The sequence below is a fragment of the Styela clava genome, chromosome 8, assembly GCF_964204865.1.
Source record: "Styela clava chromosome 8, kaStyClav1.hap1.2, whole genome shotgun sequence".
NCBI classification, from domain to species: Eukaryota; Metazoa; Chordata; class Ascidiacea; order Stolidobranchia; family Styelidae; genus Styela; species Styela clava.
The window spans coordinates 6,843,191-6,857,751 of NC_135257.1; the positions used below are offsets into that span (position 1 = coordinate 6,843,191).

The 14,561-nt window shown below is 35.6% G+C and overlaps 1 protein-coding gene and 1 long non-coding RNA gene across 2 annotated transcripts; one reads left to right on the forward strand and one right to left on the reverse strand.

The window, feature by feature from the left end:
• Positions 1 to 1,802: 1,802 nt before the first annotated feature.
• Positions 1,803 to 7,053, forward strand: LOC120346369 (protein canopy 4-like). Its single transcript, XM_039416083.2, has 6 exons — positions 1,803 to 2,044; positions 4,033 to 4,156; positions 4,366 to 4,462; positions 4,595 to 4,717; positions 5,521 to 5,641; positions 5,827 to 7,053. The coding sequence occupies exons 1-6, from the start codon at positions 1,942 to 1,944 to the stop codon at positions 6,015 to 6,017; spliced, it is 759 nt and encodes a 252-aa protein (XP_039272017.2). The 5' UTR covers positions 1,803 to 1,941; the 3' UTR covers positions 6,018 to 7,053.
• A 4,168-nt stretch (positions 7,054 to 11,221) lies between these two features.
• LOC120346654 (uncharacterized) lies at positions 11,222 to 13,794 on the reverse strand. Its single transcript, XR_013477554.1, has 3 exons — positions 13,515 to 13,794; positions 13,159 to 13,330; positions 11,222 to 11,549 (listed from the first exon to the last, which is right to left on the reverse strand). It is a non-coding gene; the product is annotated as an uncharacterized LOC120346654 (long non-coding RNA).
• Between the last annotated feature and the right edge of the window lie 767 nt (positions 13,795 to 14,561).

A 14,561-nucleotide genomic window follows, 5' to 3' on the forward strand; every position in this document is an offset into this window, starting at 1 on the left:
TGAATAAGGGCCCGGTTAGTAAGTATGTTTAAAAAAATAAGCGCCCGGGCTATTTTAAACGAGCAAATACGGTATGCTTGACGTATATTAATTTAAATGTTTACAGTCGTTTGTAACAACGTTAGTCGTTGGTAACAACCAACCTATGATCTATTATATTTTGCTTTCATTTACGGCTGTTTTTGGTTGACGAATCAATAAATCTTTATGACGTAAACGAGACTTCGATTACATTTGTTGAGGAGTGATGAATATTTTTTATGTTAAAACAAGTAATGAACTTAAAAAGTGAACTTGAATCACGTGGACCAACGACTGCGTGGACTTTTGTTCTTGGACTTAGTTCAAGAAAGACCTACGAACGGGTCAAAAACATTTCGCATTTGTAGACGCCATTATAACTCAAAAAAAGAACAAGTATATATATTCAACGATCAGTAGAGGTTGCGCGAGACCAACTCCCAATCCTTTCTCTATGCCTTTGCGCTAGTGGATCCGTATGCATGTAATGCAAGGATGCTGTAGCAGGAATAAAATAGCATAATATACCATAATTTCAAACAACTTTATTTATCGCCATATTTAAACTGCATGATTGCTCTTTTCTTGTCATTGTTGTAAACTGCTTGTCTGAGGAAGTCTGATTTTGGTCAGACGAAACGTTACAGAAATATATTTGTGTTAGTGTGCAGCAGGACTCTTGAATTGCATATTATATATATTCAATATTGAAAAGTTACGTCAAACAGAGATATTTTCTTTTATTGAAAATGCTTGTGAGTGCAAACGTCTGCAAATGTCCACGGGGGCAAACGTTCAGCCCGCGGGCGCTGAAAATCTGTGGGTGCAAAAGTATATATCCTTCTCGCAGGTTTGGGGTGCAAATATCTGAATGTGCTGTCACTAGCAAGAGTGATACTGTATCTCCATTTACTATAGATATAGATTCTTTTTTCGATTCATTCACGAACAATTCGCTCCTTTAACTTTTTAGAATTAAATCGCAGTGTGCACAGCCGACAAGCACTGCGAGAGCGACTTCATAGTCACTTTGACGCATACCAAATTCTTTTTTTAAATCGTTTCGTTTTGTCAGTCCAGTTTCATTGCGTTCGTGATAGCTGTAAAGCGGAAGCATCAGACGCTCGTCATGCACAAATCACTACCTCGCAGTAGTCAGACAATGATTATAATGCGCGTTTAAGCTTTAACCTTGTTCATTAAGATAATGTAGGCTGTGCCTGTGTATAAAACAAAAAATAATTGTGACCAGGTTAGTGTTGCCATACCGTCCGGAAAATTCCGGACATGTCCGGAATTTAGGGTTAAATTTTGCCTCCGGGAAGAATTTAAAAAATGCTCAAATGTCCGGAATCCGGTATTTTACTGCATCTGCAATCCTACAGTGCACACTTTTAATACGGAACATTGGTCATGAAAATAGTCATGCACTGTCTGGAATTTTGCTTTTTCAAATATGGTGATCCTAGACTAGGCACCGGTACGGTACCGTATTCCTTTACTTTTACATTTGTAGTGTGCATAGCAGATGTTATTTTTCGCATCTAATAAAGAGAAGAATACAAATTTATTACTTCATGTATGCATGGGCTAGGATTAGAGAAGGGTTTGTAGAATTGTTGTGATTTGCTTTCTTTTTCCTAAGATCCTGAAGGTGGGTGAAGGCGTTTAATGCTGTAATACGTTATGTGCTTAATACCGGTATTAGGTTTTGTTCACTTCCCATATTTTTTACCTTCCCTTTCATGTGTATTGTTTTATTTTTTGCGAATGAATCAAAATAATATCTGATTATGATCTAGTTAGTATTAGGATTTGGCAGTTTGGTGAATCCAAGACTGCCAAGTGCCAACGTCTAAAGGTTAATTGAGAACCAATCTTTCATCAGCCAGACGTGGATGTTATAAACATTATATCATTATGGACACTTTGTGGTATTGTCTTTTGCTGTATGGCATATTTTTGACACTTCATGAAGTAATCGCTGATGAATATGATCTTGAAGAGCCAACACAATGTGAAGGTAAAGATTTGATTTTATAGATTATGATTTCTTTCTTTCGTAACATAACTATGATCACCCCTTTTTTCTGAAAGTCTATATTTGTATATATATATCTGTATATACACCAGACCTCCGAAATATTTGGAAGTTCTGAAAATAACTACTTAAAAACATAGAACATACTGAAGGAAAGTTTCTTGAAATATGAAAACGCAGAAACATTCAAAATTTCAGATATTTTTCTCAAAAAGACTTCAGACTGACAGAAATTTACTTTTTTTTAGCTTGAAAAGGGAACTGAGGCCTGGGAACATGATTATGTTGTCTGCTTGGAATTATCTACTAATGTACTTACACGTTAAATTTTCATAACAATCTGGCATTAGCATTTCTTAGCAGGGCTTAATTTTTTATTTCAGTGGGACCTCGAAACACATTCAAATGTTTTAATGTGGGGAAATAGTTAACTAAAGTTTATTTTGTCCAGCCTCTTTCAAACGTTATGACATGTTTTTCAATATATAGTGGGAATGGGCCGGGATTCGGATCTGGACTAAGATTCAAGTCGAATCAAGGCATTTTTTGGACATGGATTCGATTTCGAGTCCACGTCGTTTTTATCGAGTCTATAATCAATTCTGTTTTTACTAATTTACGCCTATGTTTGTACTGTTACCCCTATAAATCTCACTACATACCATAACTAGTTGAAATTCAAGGTTGGATATATAACAATATCATCATTTTCATGTGTGTATTATAAACACTCCTAAGAAAAACGACGACAGATATCCAGATAATATAACGCAAGTTAAAAACTATTGGTAGCTTACAACAAAGATGCGCCAGTCGCCTCAAACTACCTATCCTTTTTGGTATACATGGTACCATGGTGGTACACAATAGAATATGTGTTAGCGCAATATTTTTGAGTTTTCTATTCGCGTAAATAAATATGAAACATGTGCAAGATCAACCCAAGGGGGAATCTCATAAATACCTCTTTTAAATCGAGTTTATTACGTGCAATGCTTTCATTAAAAAGGGAGCAATGGAAAGCATGGAGAGTTTTGGAACGTTTACATGAACTACTAAATTGCAAGCATTATATTGACGACGAGTGGCATTTCTCTACCATTTGCGTACATGACATAGTAAATTTGAGGCTAGAAATATCTGGAATTATGGGAAAGCATTGTAGTCAAAAGCTTTTTATTTTTCATATTGACATGTAAGAATTCCTAAATAGCCTCCCAGAATTGACGCACGGGGGTGGGCTGGAAATCCATTTCACAGTCAAGGCGCACATTGACTCACGTTTACGTTTGTATTATGGCCACCAAAAAAGAAGACAAATATATTTTTAAATTGATTCAACAGCTATCTGCGGAATCATTAGGGAAAAAATATGGGCTACGATGTATGTTTGTGAGCGCGCGACGCTGTAATATGGTCAAAAATGGGTTTTTCTACTTTTACATTGTGACGTCACGGACTCGGAGGATTCGATTCGAGTCCTTGACCCATTACTCGGATCTCTGTAATGCCGGACTTGTCCCATTCTTAATATATAGTATTTTTTTCAATGGTGGAGAACGAAAAATCTGCCCATACTACCATCTAGTTCAGGGGTTCTCAACCTTTTCTCTGTTAAGTACCCCCCGAGTCACGAAACAATCATTGCGAACCCCCAGTAATCAGACACCAAACTAAATTGTGATATGTTGACTAACTGCCAAGCCGTGCATTTCACATTGTTGCGTTACAATCACAACAACGCAAGATCAGGGAAAAGTTTCAATTGGCACGCACTTATTTTCCTTGTGTAGTTACTTTCTTTGTCAAAGGATATTAAAAAAAGCAACACACGAAAACTCGACTGTCATCCAAGTACTCCTGGAAATCCTCTCGTGGACCCCTGGGGGTTTGCGAACCCCGGGTTGAGAACCCCAAATAAATATTGTTTTCAAATCTTCTATACCTGAACTATTTATTCTTGCATTTAGTTTGCAAATATTTTGTTACTGAGTTCAAATCAAGACTAGATGAGACTGGGAAATCAAAAGAAGTTTTGCGTACAGGGCATGGACTTGATTCTAGAAAAAAGAAAGACATTTCATATGCAACATCGTAAGACTTGAATGTTTTTAATTGTCACTTGTTTTAACACGATGTGCTATGGTATTTTATTCATGTGAATTCATTCTGTGTACCGATATCATGTAATTCAAGCAAGTGTACGATCCATTTAGAGATGTGTTATAGGCCTATTATGTTAAATTGCAAATATTTAGTGCTTGTGATTTCTGACATGATTAAAATTCAGTAATTCATTTCAGTGAGTTACGACTAATTGAAGTAATGGATGGAATTTGCGAAAAGATTATGGAGTATAATATTCATAAAGAAAGAAAAGGAAGTTTAAGATTTGCGAAGGTATTATTAGTATTCTTAACATGGAATTCATAGTATAACTGGTGTATGGTTCTCCTGTGTTTCTTGTCCTGGTATATAACTTGAAAAGTACATGCAGAAATTGCTAACAATTTTATTTCTTGTTCACTAAAGGGAATGAGTGAAACTTTCAAAACACTCCATGGATTACGAGAAAAAGGAGTGAAAGTTGAATTGGGCATTCCAGAAGATATGTGGGATGAACCGTCTGTTGAAATAAGCTTGATGAAAAAGCAGGTAACTTTAAGTTCAAAACATGATTCCAACTATCATATTAAGCAATTGTAAATGTCATAATCCACATCCTATTCTGCTTCTCATTAGTTTCAAATATATAGGATCAGGATTAGGATTTACATATTTATCTTGGGGGAGAGGAAAGCCGATAAGACAGCTTATCCATATGGCGAACCACGGCCTCTCGACCGGTTACCATTCCAAGTCGGGTATGGGATTAGTTATATTGTTTGTTTTCGGAAGCATGGACTTGGTGGTGGAGGAAGCGGTTACATGAACCACCCAACGACGGCGAGGAGTCCAGCAATCCTCTCGCACATAACTATCCCTGCATGGGATTCGAACCTGCGAACCCACGCAGAGTAATTAGAGGTGCAGTGGCGAGCGTATTCCTAATGCTTAGCCCGTTGAGCCACACCGCCGCGCCATATATACCGGTATAAACATTTGAGGGGAAACGACAACAAATTGAGATGGCCATGGTTTTTTTTTGGTTTATAATATCCTCGTTGAATTCAACCCCGTTGGGATAGAATGGAACTCTGAATATCCTCAGATTTAATGCTATTTTATAGTTTTTATTACAAATTCAGACAACCAAAATTACTAAATACTGATTTTTTTTGAATTTGGTGAAATTTAGATAGTTTTTTTTTTTATAGAAGCTCTGTATACATAGAGATCCCCGTACAAGGCAGATTTTAAAATTGTAAACTCACTTCAAAACCAAAGTCAGAAATGGGTGTTTAATGCTATAATATTTTTTATTGTTATGAATAATACATCAATAACTTTCAATTCAGTGCGAAATGATGTTAGAAAGACATGAAGAAAGCATTGAAAGTTGGTATTTTAATCACCAGAAGGATAAACCACTTCAAGACTTCCTTTGTAAAGACATTGTTCTTGGAAAGAATAACCAAGGTGATACTGATTTTATTTCAAATTTCCATATTAGCTAGTCTTTGTTTCCGCCAGCTCAACTGGTCAGACTTTTCTTGTTGCAAAATATAGCAACAATGTTGATTTTCATTCTACAATAGGATTTCAAATGGTCATCCAGTAACTAAACGTTACTGTTTTTTCATACTTTTCGTTCCATTCTATAGAATGTCTAAGAGAAGTATGGACTGGTAAGGAGACAAAATATGATCAAGTTGTTGATGAAGAGACAGCTAAGAGAAAGAAAAGTAAAAAGAAGAAAAAAGCATCGAAGAAAAATCAAAAGGGAGAGTCTGGCGATAGTTCAAGTGACACAAGTGAAAGTGACAGTAAAACCGAATCTAAAGAAGAATTATGATAGAAATTTAATGTACAGAATATACAGTTAAAGTTATACTGAAGCATTGTTCCGCTAAGAAGACATATTTACAGAAAAAGAAGCGCCAGTGTTGGCCAATTTTTTATACTGAACTGAAAACAACCTTTTTGTTAGATTACATGAAATGTACGATTATGATGAAATTTTTTACGTTTTTGCTACATTATTCAGCATTGTGGATGTCATAGTTCTTTCTTATATAGTTGTGATATGTGTGCTTCGGAAATATATTTGTGCAATCTGAATGTTTGATTTACGCTTAAGGGCCAAGTTTGTTAGGGGGAAGCCTTTATTGGAAGTAAAAAAGGATAAAAGTCTGCCATGCGGTTGGAGATCCAATTTCACCGAAACCAACTATTTATCCCTGTCATCTTATATGTAAAGCATATTTTCAGATAGTGTAGTTTGTGACATATATTGCGATGTAATTAAACAGCCGAATAAAATTCTGTAATTTTCTTAATAATTCTAATTCCGTTCACATATTAGTTTCATGCATTTCACTATTATTGCAATATTAGTTACAAAAAATCATAAAATTTTATGTGCAACTATCCAAAGCATTTTTGAACAAACTTTTAATAAGGAAAGAATAATACATATATGCTTTATTCAAAAAACAGACAGGCAATAATTTTATTTCTAATTGGCTTCTATCCTACTCAAAACATTGGGGACAACTCGCCTCATATGAACCACTAATATAGAGGTATTTTCCTTCTTTGAGACTTGATGGACCGCAAGGTTATACTGTTAGGGAAGAACGTAAAAGAATCGATTCAAAATTAATTTTTGTCAAAATCTATGTCTAATTTTGTCAAAATCTAATCTAATTTTTCACAGTCCAGTTTTGGAAGTCTATATTTTCACTAACCCAGAGTCAATAGCCGATTGTAAATTGGCTCCCATTCGCAGCGCCACTCAGTATCAGTTGTTATAGAATTACTTTCATATAACATCCATTTTTAGGCATTGTGCTATTTTCAATTTTAAAAATAAAATTTTGGTAACAGTTTTTCAATATGATTCATTTTTAGTATAAAGATTTTTGCAATAGATTCATCATATGCAAAATATAACCGCTTTGTGTGCTTGTGACTATTATTTACGGAGCCCCACAATAAATTTGTAAAATAATAACACATTATTTACCGATTAATGTCCCTGAGTAAACTAAAATTACTTTATTTAATGACTCCGATGTGTTTGAAAAATATTCAGTATTTTAATAAGTGAATAAAATTTTCGCGAAACCTCTAGGTTTCTCTCAAAAAGCCCTGGGGCTCCTTATGGAACATTTTGAGAACCTATGGCATTGTCTGTAAATAAGACAGTTTTCACTCTGATATATAAAAAAGCAGGAATGGGCTTGAGTATTTAAGATTCATGAAAACAATTTTTTAAAGGTGATTTCACTCGGAGAAAAGCTTAGTACAAGAAGAAGTTGACTCATAGATAAAAAGCTTTCATTTTTAGTTGCACAATCTTTAAGGCCTATCCTTATTACACCCTGGGTGAGGTAGTTGAATGGAAATCGAAGCTATCTTCAGCCGTAAGGCACCACAGCGCCGTCTAATGCTGAAACATATTAATTATCACAATCCTAGATAAGCAGGTTTCAACTCTGTGGTAAAAACGCAATTAAAATAAAATTGCGTGCCTAACTGTCTTGCAAAGTTCACCAAAAGTAAGTACCTAAATGGCCTACTAGTAGTCAGTAATTGAAGTGTTTCAATCTCGGTAGAAAGTGTAGCTCATGCAGCCTAGCTGAGGATTCTTCCGAATGCTGGCAGTTCTCTCATTATCTTCATGGTAACGAGGGCGGGGTCCCCTAAACCCTAATGCAATAAAGAACTATTTCAATTGGACGAAAAGCGACCAATCAGAAAATTCTGAAGTCATGTGACCTGCGCAGTACCAGAACGGACATGCACTTGCCATGCGCGGAAAATTATCGTTCTTGAACGGTATGATTCCGAATTGAAACCGTTCAAAACTGAAATTCCCAAATCTGGCAACTGTCATTTTTTCAAAAATCTCGCGCATGGCAAGTACGTGACCGGTAATCTACTGCGCAGGTTGAGAATTTTTGAATCAGCCAATGGGAGTTAAGTATTTTCGTGCGCATGGCAATTAGGAACTTCCGGTAAGGAAGTTGAACTTCCTGTTAAGATGTCCGTCTGCGCATGGCTGTGGCATGGCAGATGGGCTTCTGCGCCGATCACGTGACTTGAAATACGCGGGATAGTAGGTTGTTAGCTAGATATTGATAAATATAAAGGAAATCCCCACTGGTCACATGTTTCTAAGTTACTCTTGTTCTGGTCTAACAATGGCGGACGGAGTATTATAAAGCTCAAGCTCACTACTTGGAAAATAATGACTGAATTAGAAGGCTTTGAACTATTTTTCAATATGATAAATCGTCTCAACTACTTTCCTCCCCCACAGAATGATCTCATTTCGACCCTGAACCTTGCTTAGGGGTATATGGAGGCTTGAAACATGATACCAGTACCAACGAATGATACCAATACCAGTGTAAAACATTGAGGGTTGTATTCCTGCGGAACTAGCGTTATAGTGACGTCATAATTTAGCAAAAACACTTAAAATCGTCTTTTTCAATTTATTCACAGATTCCTTTACAAACAAGCATTTCAAAGTACATTTTCAAATCTAATAAAATACACACGTAAAATAGCAAAAATTTTAATAATTTTTCTTTATAAATAAATAATGTATTTTTGCACTTTTCAGGGAAGTTTGAGCTCTTGTATAATTTTGAGCATTAACATTGAAAATTGGGAAACATTGTTTCAAGGTAGAATTGCTCCACTTAATAAGCCATAATTGGACGGGAACTTGTTGCCTTAAGGTTTAAGGTGTTTCGTACCCGCTCCGCTCTCTAAACACGGATTTGGGCATATATATAGAAATTTTCAAAGAGAGGAAAATTTCTTTTTTGCTGAGTTAGACCGAAACAGGGAGGGGGTTTCGATCGAAGACCGGAAAATATGGTTTAAAAATGTTCCAAGCTACGAATAGCAGATAGCATAAGATAACACATGTTTGGGCATGGGTCTCTTGCTAGGCTCGAACCAAGGCTGTGAACAAGTCAATATAAAAAATCAGAATTGGAAGTAACAAAGTTTTTGGTTGGGCTAAGCTTTTGCTCCAAATAAGGTCATTAATCCTAATCTTATTGCTAAACAGGTTTTCTGATCAATGTTTGGACAGGTAGATACATTTTGGGCATGGATTCTCTAGTTTGGTTTGAACTATGCTCCGAAGAAGTCTCTGAACGGGCAGATCTGACAGGACTTCAATTTTCTACCAAGTCTGACCTATGCTCCTAAGAAGGCGCTGGGCAAGTCATTACTCCAGCATAGAGCTTTTCAAGAGGACCCTATAGGAAATTGAGGTCCGTCTTTGGAGATATGCAAATATTTGAAATTGTGACACTAAAAGGTAAACTCGATATATAAGCATACATAGAATATGATTACGAATAGAATTGGGTACTCCTGGAGTATGCGCACCAAGATGTCGCACAAGCCTGAACCCTGACCTGGTACACACCTCGAGTTCAGGTTGTGCGCCATCTTGGTGCGCATACTTCAGGAGGTCCTAGAATTGTGTATATGGGTGGTAGTTATCATTAAAAGCAATAAAATACAGCATAGCTTTTTAAAGGGTTAAGCAAGGCGTCAAGACACAGATTTTTCAACAACTACAAGTCTACTCAAAAATGAAGATATTCAAAGAAGCGATAGTTTTATGTTTTAATTCTAATTTTAATGTAAGGTTATGTGTATTGGGCGCTAATTGGTTCTATTATATGCTTTGCCAGTGGCAATTTAGAAAACCTTTAGGTCAGTGGTTCTCAAACAGCGGAACGAGCCCCACAAGGAGGGCGTAGACAATTTTTCGAGGTTCGTGGAGCTAATTCCAAATAAAAATATATGTTAGATTTGATTTTGCCCACCTTATGTTGGATATTTACAATCCATCCTTACATTTTGAACACGTTTTTTTGAATAAAACATACTCACTATCTGTTATTTGTAGCTTATTGTTAGTTAGTTATTTTTGACGTGAGGCAAGAGACTTGACAAATACTAAAAACGGAGATACGACTTGAACAGTTTGAGAAACACTGATTTAGATTGAGGTTTAGGGATTGTGACAAAACTGATTCAGACGACAAATATATAAAAGTAAAACAGTAGAACAGCTTCAATGGAAAATAATAATAAAAAAATAACCCTGGTTTGAATAAGAAATTGTGTATCAGAGAAAGCCGTTTATAAGTTTTTCAAAAAACTTGTGTATATTGATACTTCTCTGGGAGAAAATTTTCATTAAAAGAGTGAATTTAAAACTTGATAATAAAAAGCTTATAAACCTTGACTGAGATCAATTTGAGATTTTTGACTGAATTAGTAAAAAAATATTTTTTTAAAGGATTCTAGATTGTTTTAATGAATTCTCATAGACTAGAGGTTATTTGAATTATAAACTTAAATTTGTAATTTTTATTATTAAAATTGAAAGCTTTGAATAATAGTACCCGATAATTATAGGAGTTTACTAAAAAATTTTGTAACATGGAGTAAAATTTTGGGTGCTCCCGAAGTATTCGTACCAAGATGGTGGACAACCTGAACATAGTATGGGTACCAGGTTAGGGTTCAGCTTGTGCATCATCTTGGTAAGTATACTTCCTGAGCGTCAAATTTTGTGTAATCAAGCTAAATTTAGCATTTTTAATCAAATCTAAAGCATTAACCCGAGGTCAAAGTACAATTTCCTGATTGCAAAGAATTCTAGATTATCAAGTTTTGAATGATTTGGGACAGATTCAAATATTAATGACTTTTGGATCGGTAAAAACTAGCATGAATATCTTGTATCAATCACAGAAAAAATCATTTAAAACAATCAAAACAAGACAAAAACAATACATTTCAATGTGAAATAAGAAAAAGCTTAAATAGAAAGCAGACACAGAAGAATAAATAACAAATTCAAACATGGAAAAACATTGTGTATACGAAATAAATATAAATTTGTGTATAAATTTCAAGGTACCAAAGCACAGTATATAAATCAGAAGTGGTGGTTAGTGAATCTGTTGAAATCTGCTATATCAAATATGACATACTTCAAGTAGCTCATCATTATCACTCTGTTCGGCTCGTTTATTTCTACCGAAAGAATTCGAACCGATCCATTTAGCGTCGGAATGTACAAGACCCACAAATAATGGGATACAAAACACTGAGCTTAGTATCAATAATACGATGATCAATATGGCCATTGTGGATAAGTTAACTAGTCTTTCGAGCCGGTGTCTTCTTTTCAAGCGTAGTAGCTCGGAGAGTAGAGAAACATGTCCACGAAGCTTGCAATCAGGACAACGACCATAATAATTGGGCAGGTACATTTCTTTGATATTTTCCAATACAATCCAGGTCTCAAATCATTCTCTCTATGTCATTTTCAAATCTGAAAAAAAAAAAGTAGGTGGACTGGTTATTTGTCAAAACAATATTTTTTACATGACATGTTTCTATTCGTAATGGGTATTGCTCTGAACAAGGATCCACGCAAGCTGCCACTGCTTCATAGGGATTTGCTTTAGTTTGAAGGACTGGATTCTTTCTGGTTCGGCATTGCCTACCCAATTCATTACACCTAAGTGATGGGGTGGATATGAGAAATATCAGAAATATTATTTATAAAGCCTGTGTTAAATAAAGATGTGGCCTGCGGTTACACCCAATTATTTGCATCTGCCCCTCCTGTATTGATAACGGTTGCGCACCCCTGGTTTGGGTTATCACGTAAACACTTTTGTGGAAATTTTGATTCTATATATTTTAAAGATCTTAGACGTTTACCACTTAATAAAGTGAACTTAGTTTTCTACTTAATCGGCCGCATTTGGGATATGGCCTATGATGACGCAGTAGTGAAAACTCATTCCAGAACTTGCCTTCATGGCGCATTTGCAAGTAGGGTGTTCAACCTCTGTTTGTGGCGTTTAATCCTGGAACAGACCCATCACTGTGGATTATAGTGTAACCACCAACTACACATTCCATCCGCTACTGTCGTGTTTGAAAGCATATATATATGTGATTTCGAATATAGTATGAGTGTAAGAGTTGATTTTCCGACCTTCCCCCTACCCAATTTTTTTCTGAAAAACAAGAGGTAGTACTGAAATACTGCTGTAATTAAGATTTAATAAACCTTTTCCCATAACCAATTTATAACATTAAGTTAGCAAGTAACTCTAACCAACATGTGATGTACAACTTCATAAAGCAAGCAGAAATGAAGATAAGAGGTGGCATAGACAAACTATATAGCCAAATGAATGATGCACTCTTCTCGACAAAATGTGTCGAGAACTCACTCAGTTGTTACTTCATAATATAATGCTTTTTAATCATATGTCATGAAAGGACAAAAAGAGTTTAAAAATGGATAACGGATTGTTAACAAACGATAATAACTAAATGAACACAGAGTTTCATTAGATTCCAATAATTCAGAGTCTTGAAACTTTTTATCTGAAGGAGAATAATCTCGTTTCAAAGGCCTCACTCGTGTGCCAAATAAATGGGCTCATGAGCCAAGTTTGTGTTGCCCCGCCCTGCTCTAAGTTGTTGTGGTCATGGCCATGGGTATATGGGATTTGAACCCAATATTTAAATAACCTGCAATGCTATCATAATTAATTCTAATGCTATAAATCAGTGATTCAAATCCTACTATGATTTGCAGCCCCCTCTGGGAGGCCATTAGCACTCATGGCCCCTTGTTTATCATTCCGGTGGTATTTATAGTGTTAATTTGATTAATAGATTTCAAACCCCATTATGTACAAACAATTCATGACTGACTTTGAAGTAAAAAACACCCTGCGAAATGACCTTACCCAGCCATGGAACTGGGAATAACAGGAAGTTTTCATGTAAACGAAAGGTGAAATCAGTTCTGCCCCTAGCATTGTGGCCCCATCCGACTACTCCTGGGCCCCTGTTTGAGAACCTTTGCTTTAAACGCTAGCCCACCAACACAATGATTATTCAATTCTATTACTTACTTGAACATAGTGCAGAAGCAGGCTTTATTTTGAGTTTCCCAACATAAGTAGGTTCAAAATATATTGCAATAACATGAGAACACAATTCAAATTTCCCAACCAAGCATGTTTAGCAAGGGTACACCTTGTGTGAACTTTACCACAACTCTTCTTGTGATTGTATCGTAACCATCTGAAATATATTGAGAAAAACATACATGATAAATCAGATGCAATGTAAATTTTTGAATCTAATATCTATGCAGAATAGCAAAGTGAAAGAAACACTTATAGTCATTATGAATTGATTTTGCTATATCAAATATGACATACTTCAAGTAGCTCATTCTAAATTTTCTATTAGACTATATAATCACCTTTAGACTTATAAAGCTTGAATGTGTTTCTGTTCCCTGGATTTTTATGGCACACATGGCCGGACTGGCATTCGTTAATTGGTTGGTGGCAATAAGTTCACTGAGGCTGCCTGCCTGTGTCACGATCAGATTTAAACTTCATCATAGTTCAGGTTTTGGCTGTAAATAAAATAGGTATTATATAAAATCAAAAAAGGCAATGAACAACATATACTGATATATGTTAAACATAATATATGGTTCTTTGGAATCTACATGCTTTGTTATTCCATCGTGGAGTCTTTTGGCTTTAATTACCGTGATCAAATAAAGCGCCGCTTGGTTACAAAGGAAGCATGATTCATCAGGCATGAATGATTACGTTCTTCAGTTGTAGACAGGATATGGATTCTCCTTGATTAACACACAGACACATGGAAATGTGCGGCCAAATATTCGGACAAGTTAATTGCTTCACTATCAGAGAAAAGGATTAAATGATATTGTCTAATCGTAAATATATACTACTATGGTCTAATATTTAATCACACTTTCACTCACTCCGATTGCTAACACAGTAATTCCTACTTTGTCATCTCTCCACACAAGTCTGATCTAATTTTCACTCATATTTTACGACGAAATGTGATATTTTTAATATAGTCTGTTTATTTCAGGTCTCGCATGTGAAATTCCATTACAAGTTTTTCGTCCTCTGTAATATTATTCTTTTGTACTAAAATAAATGTGACAGAATTGCAAACTGCAAGAGAAGTCTGCCAGAGCTAGCATACTTTATTACCTGATTAGAGTTATTACTTTGCTCAGAGGCTAGAGAGAGTTGATTATTTTTGTCATCCAAAATAAAAATCAGAATAACGATTTACATAGCATTTATTTTGGTGTAGACCGGGAGATGGGGATACGACCAAATGCCGTCAAAGTCAGCCACCGCCCATTCCAGCCAATCCTATATAAACGTCGAGTGGCACTCAGTTACCAACCTAAAATACTGACTGTGTCGGAGTCTACAAATTATGTGGTAGCTATGAATATACACAGCAATCG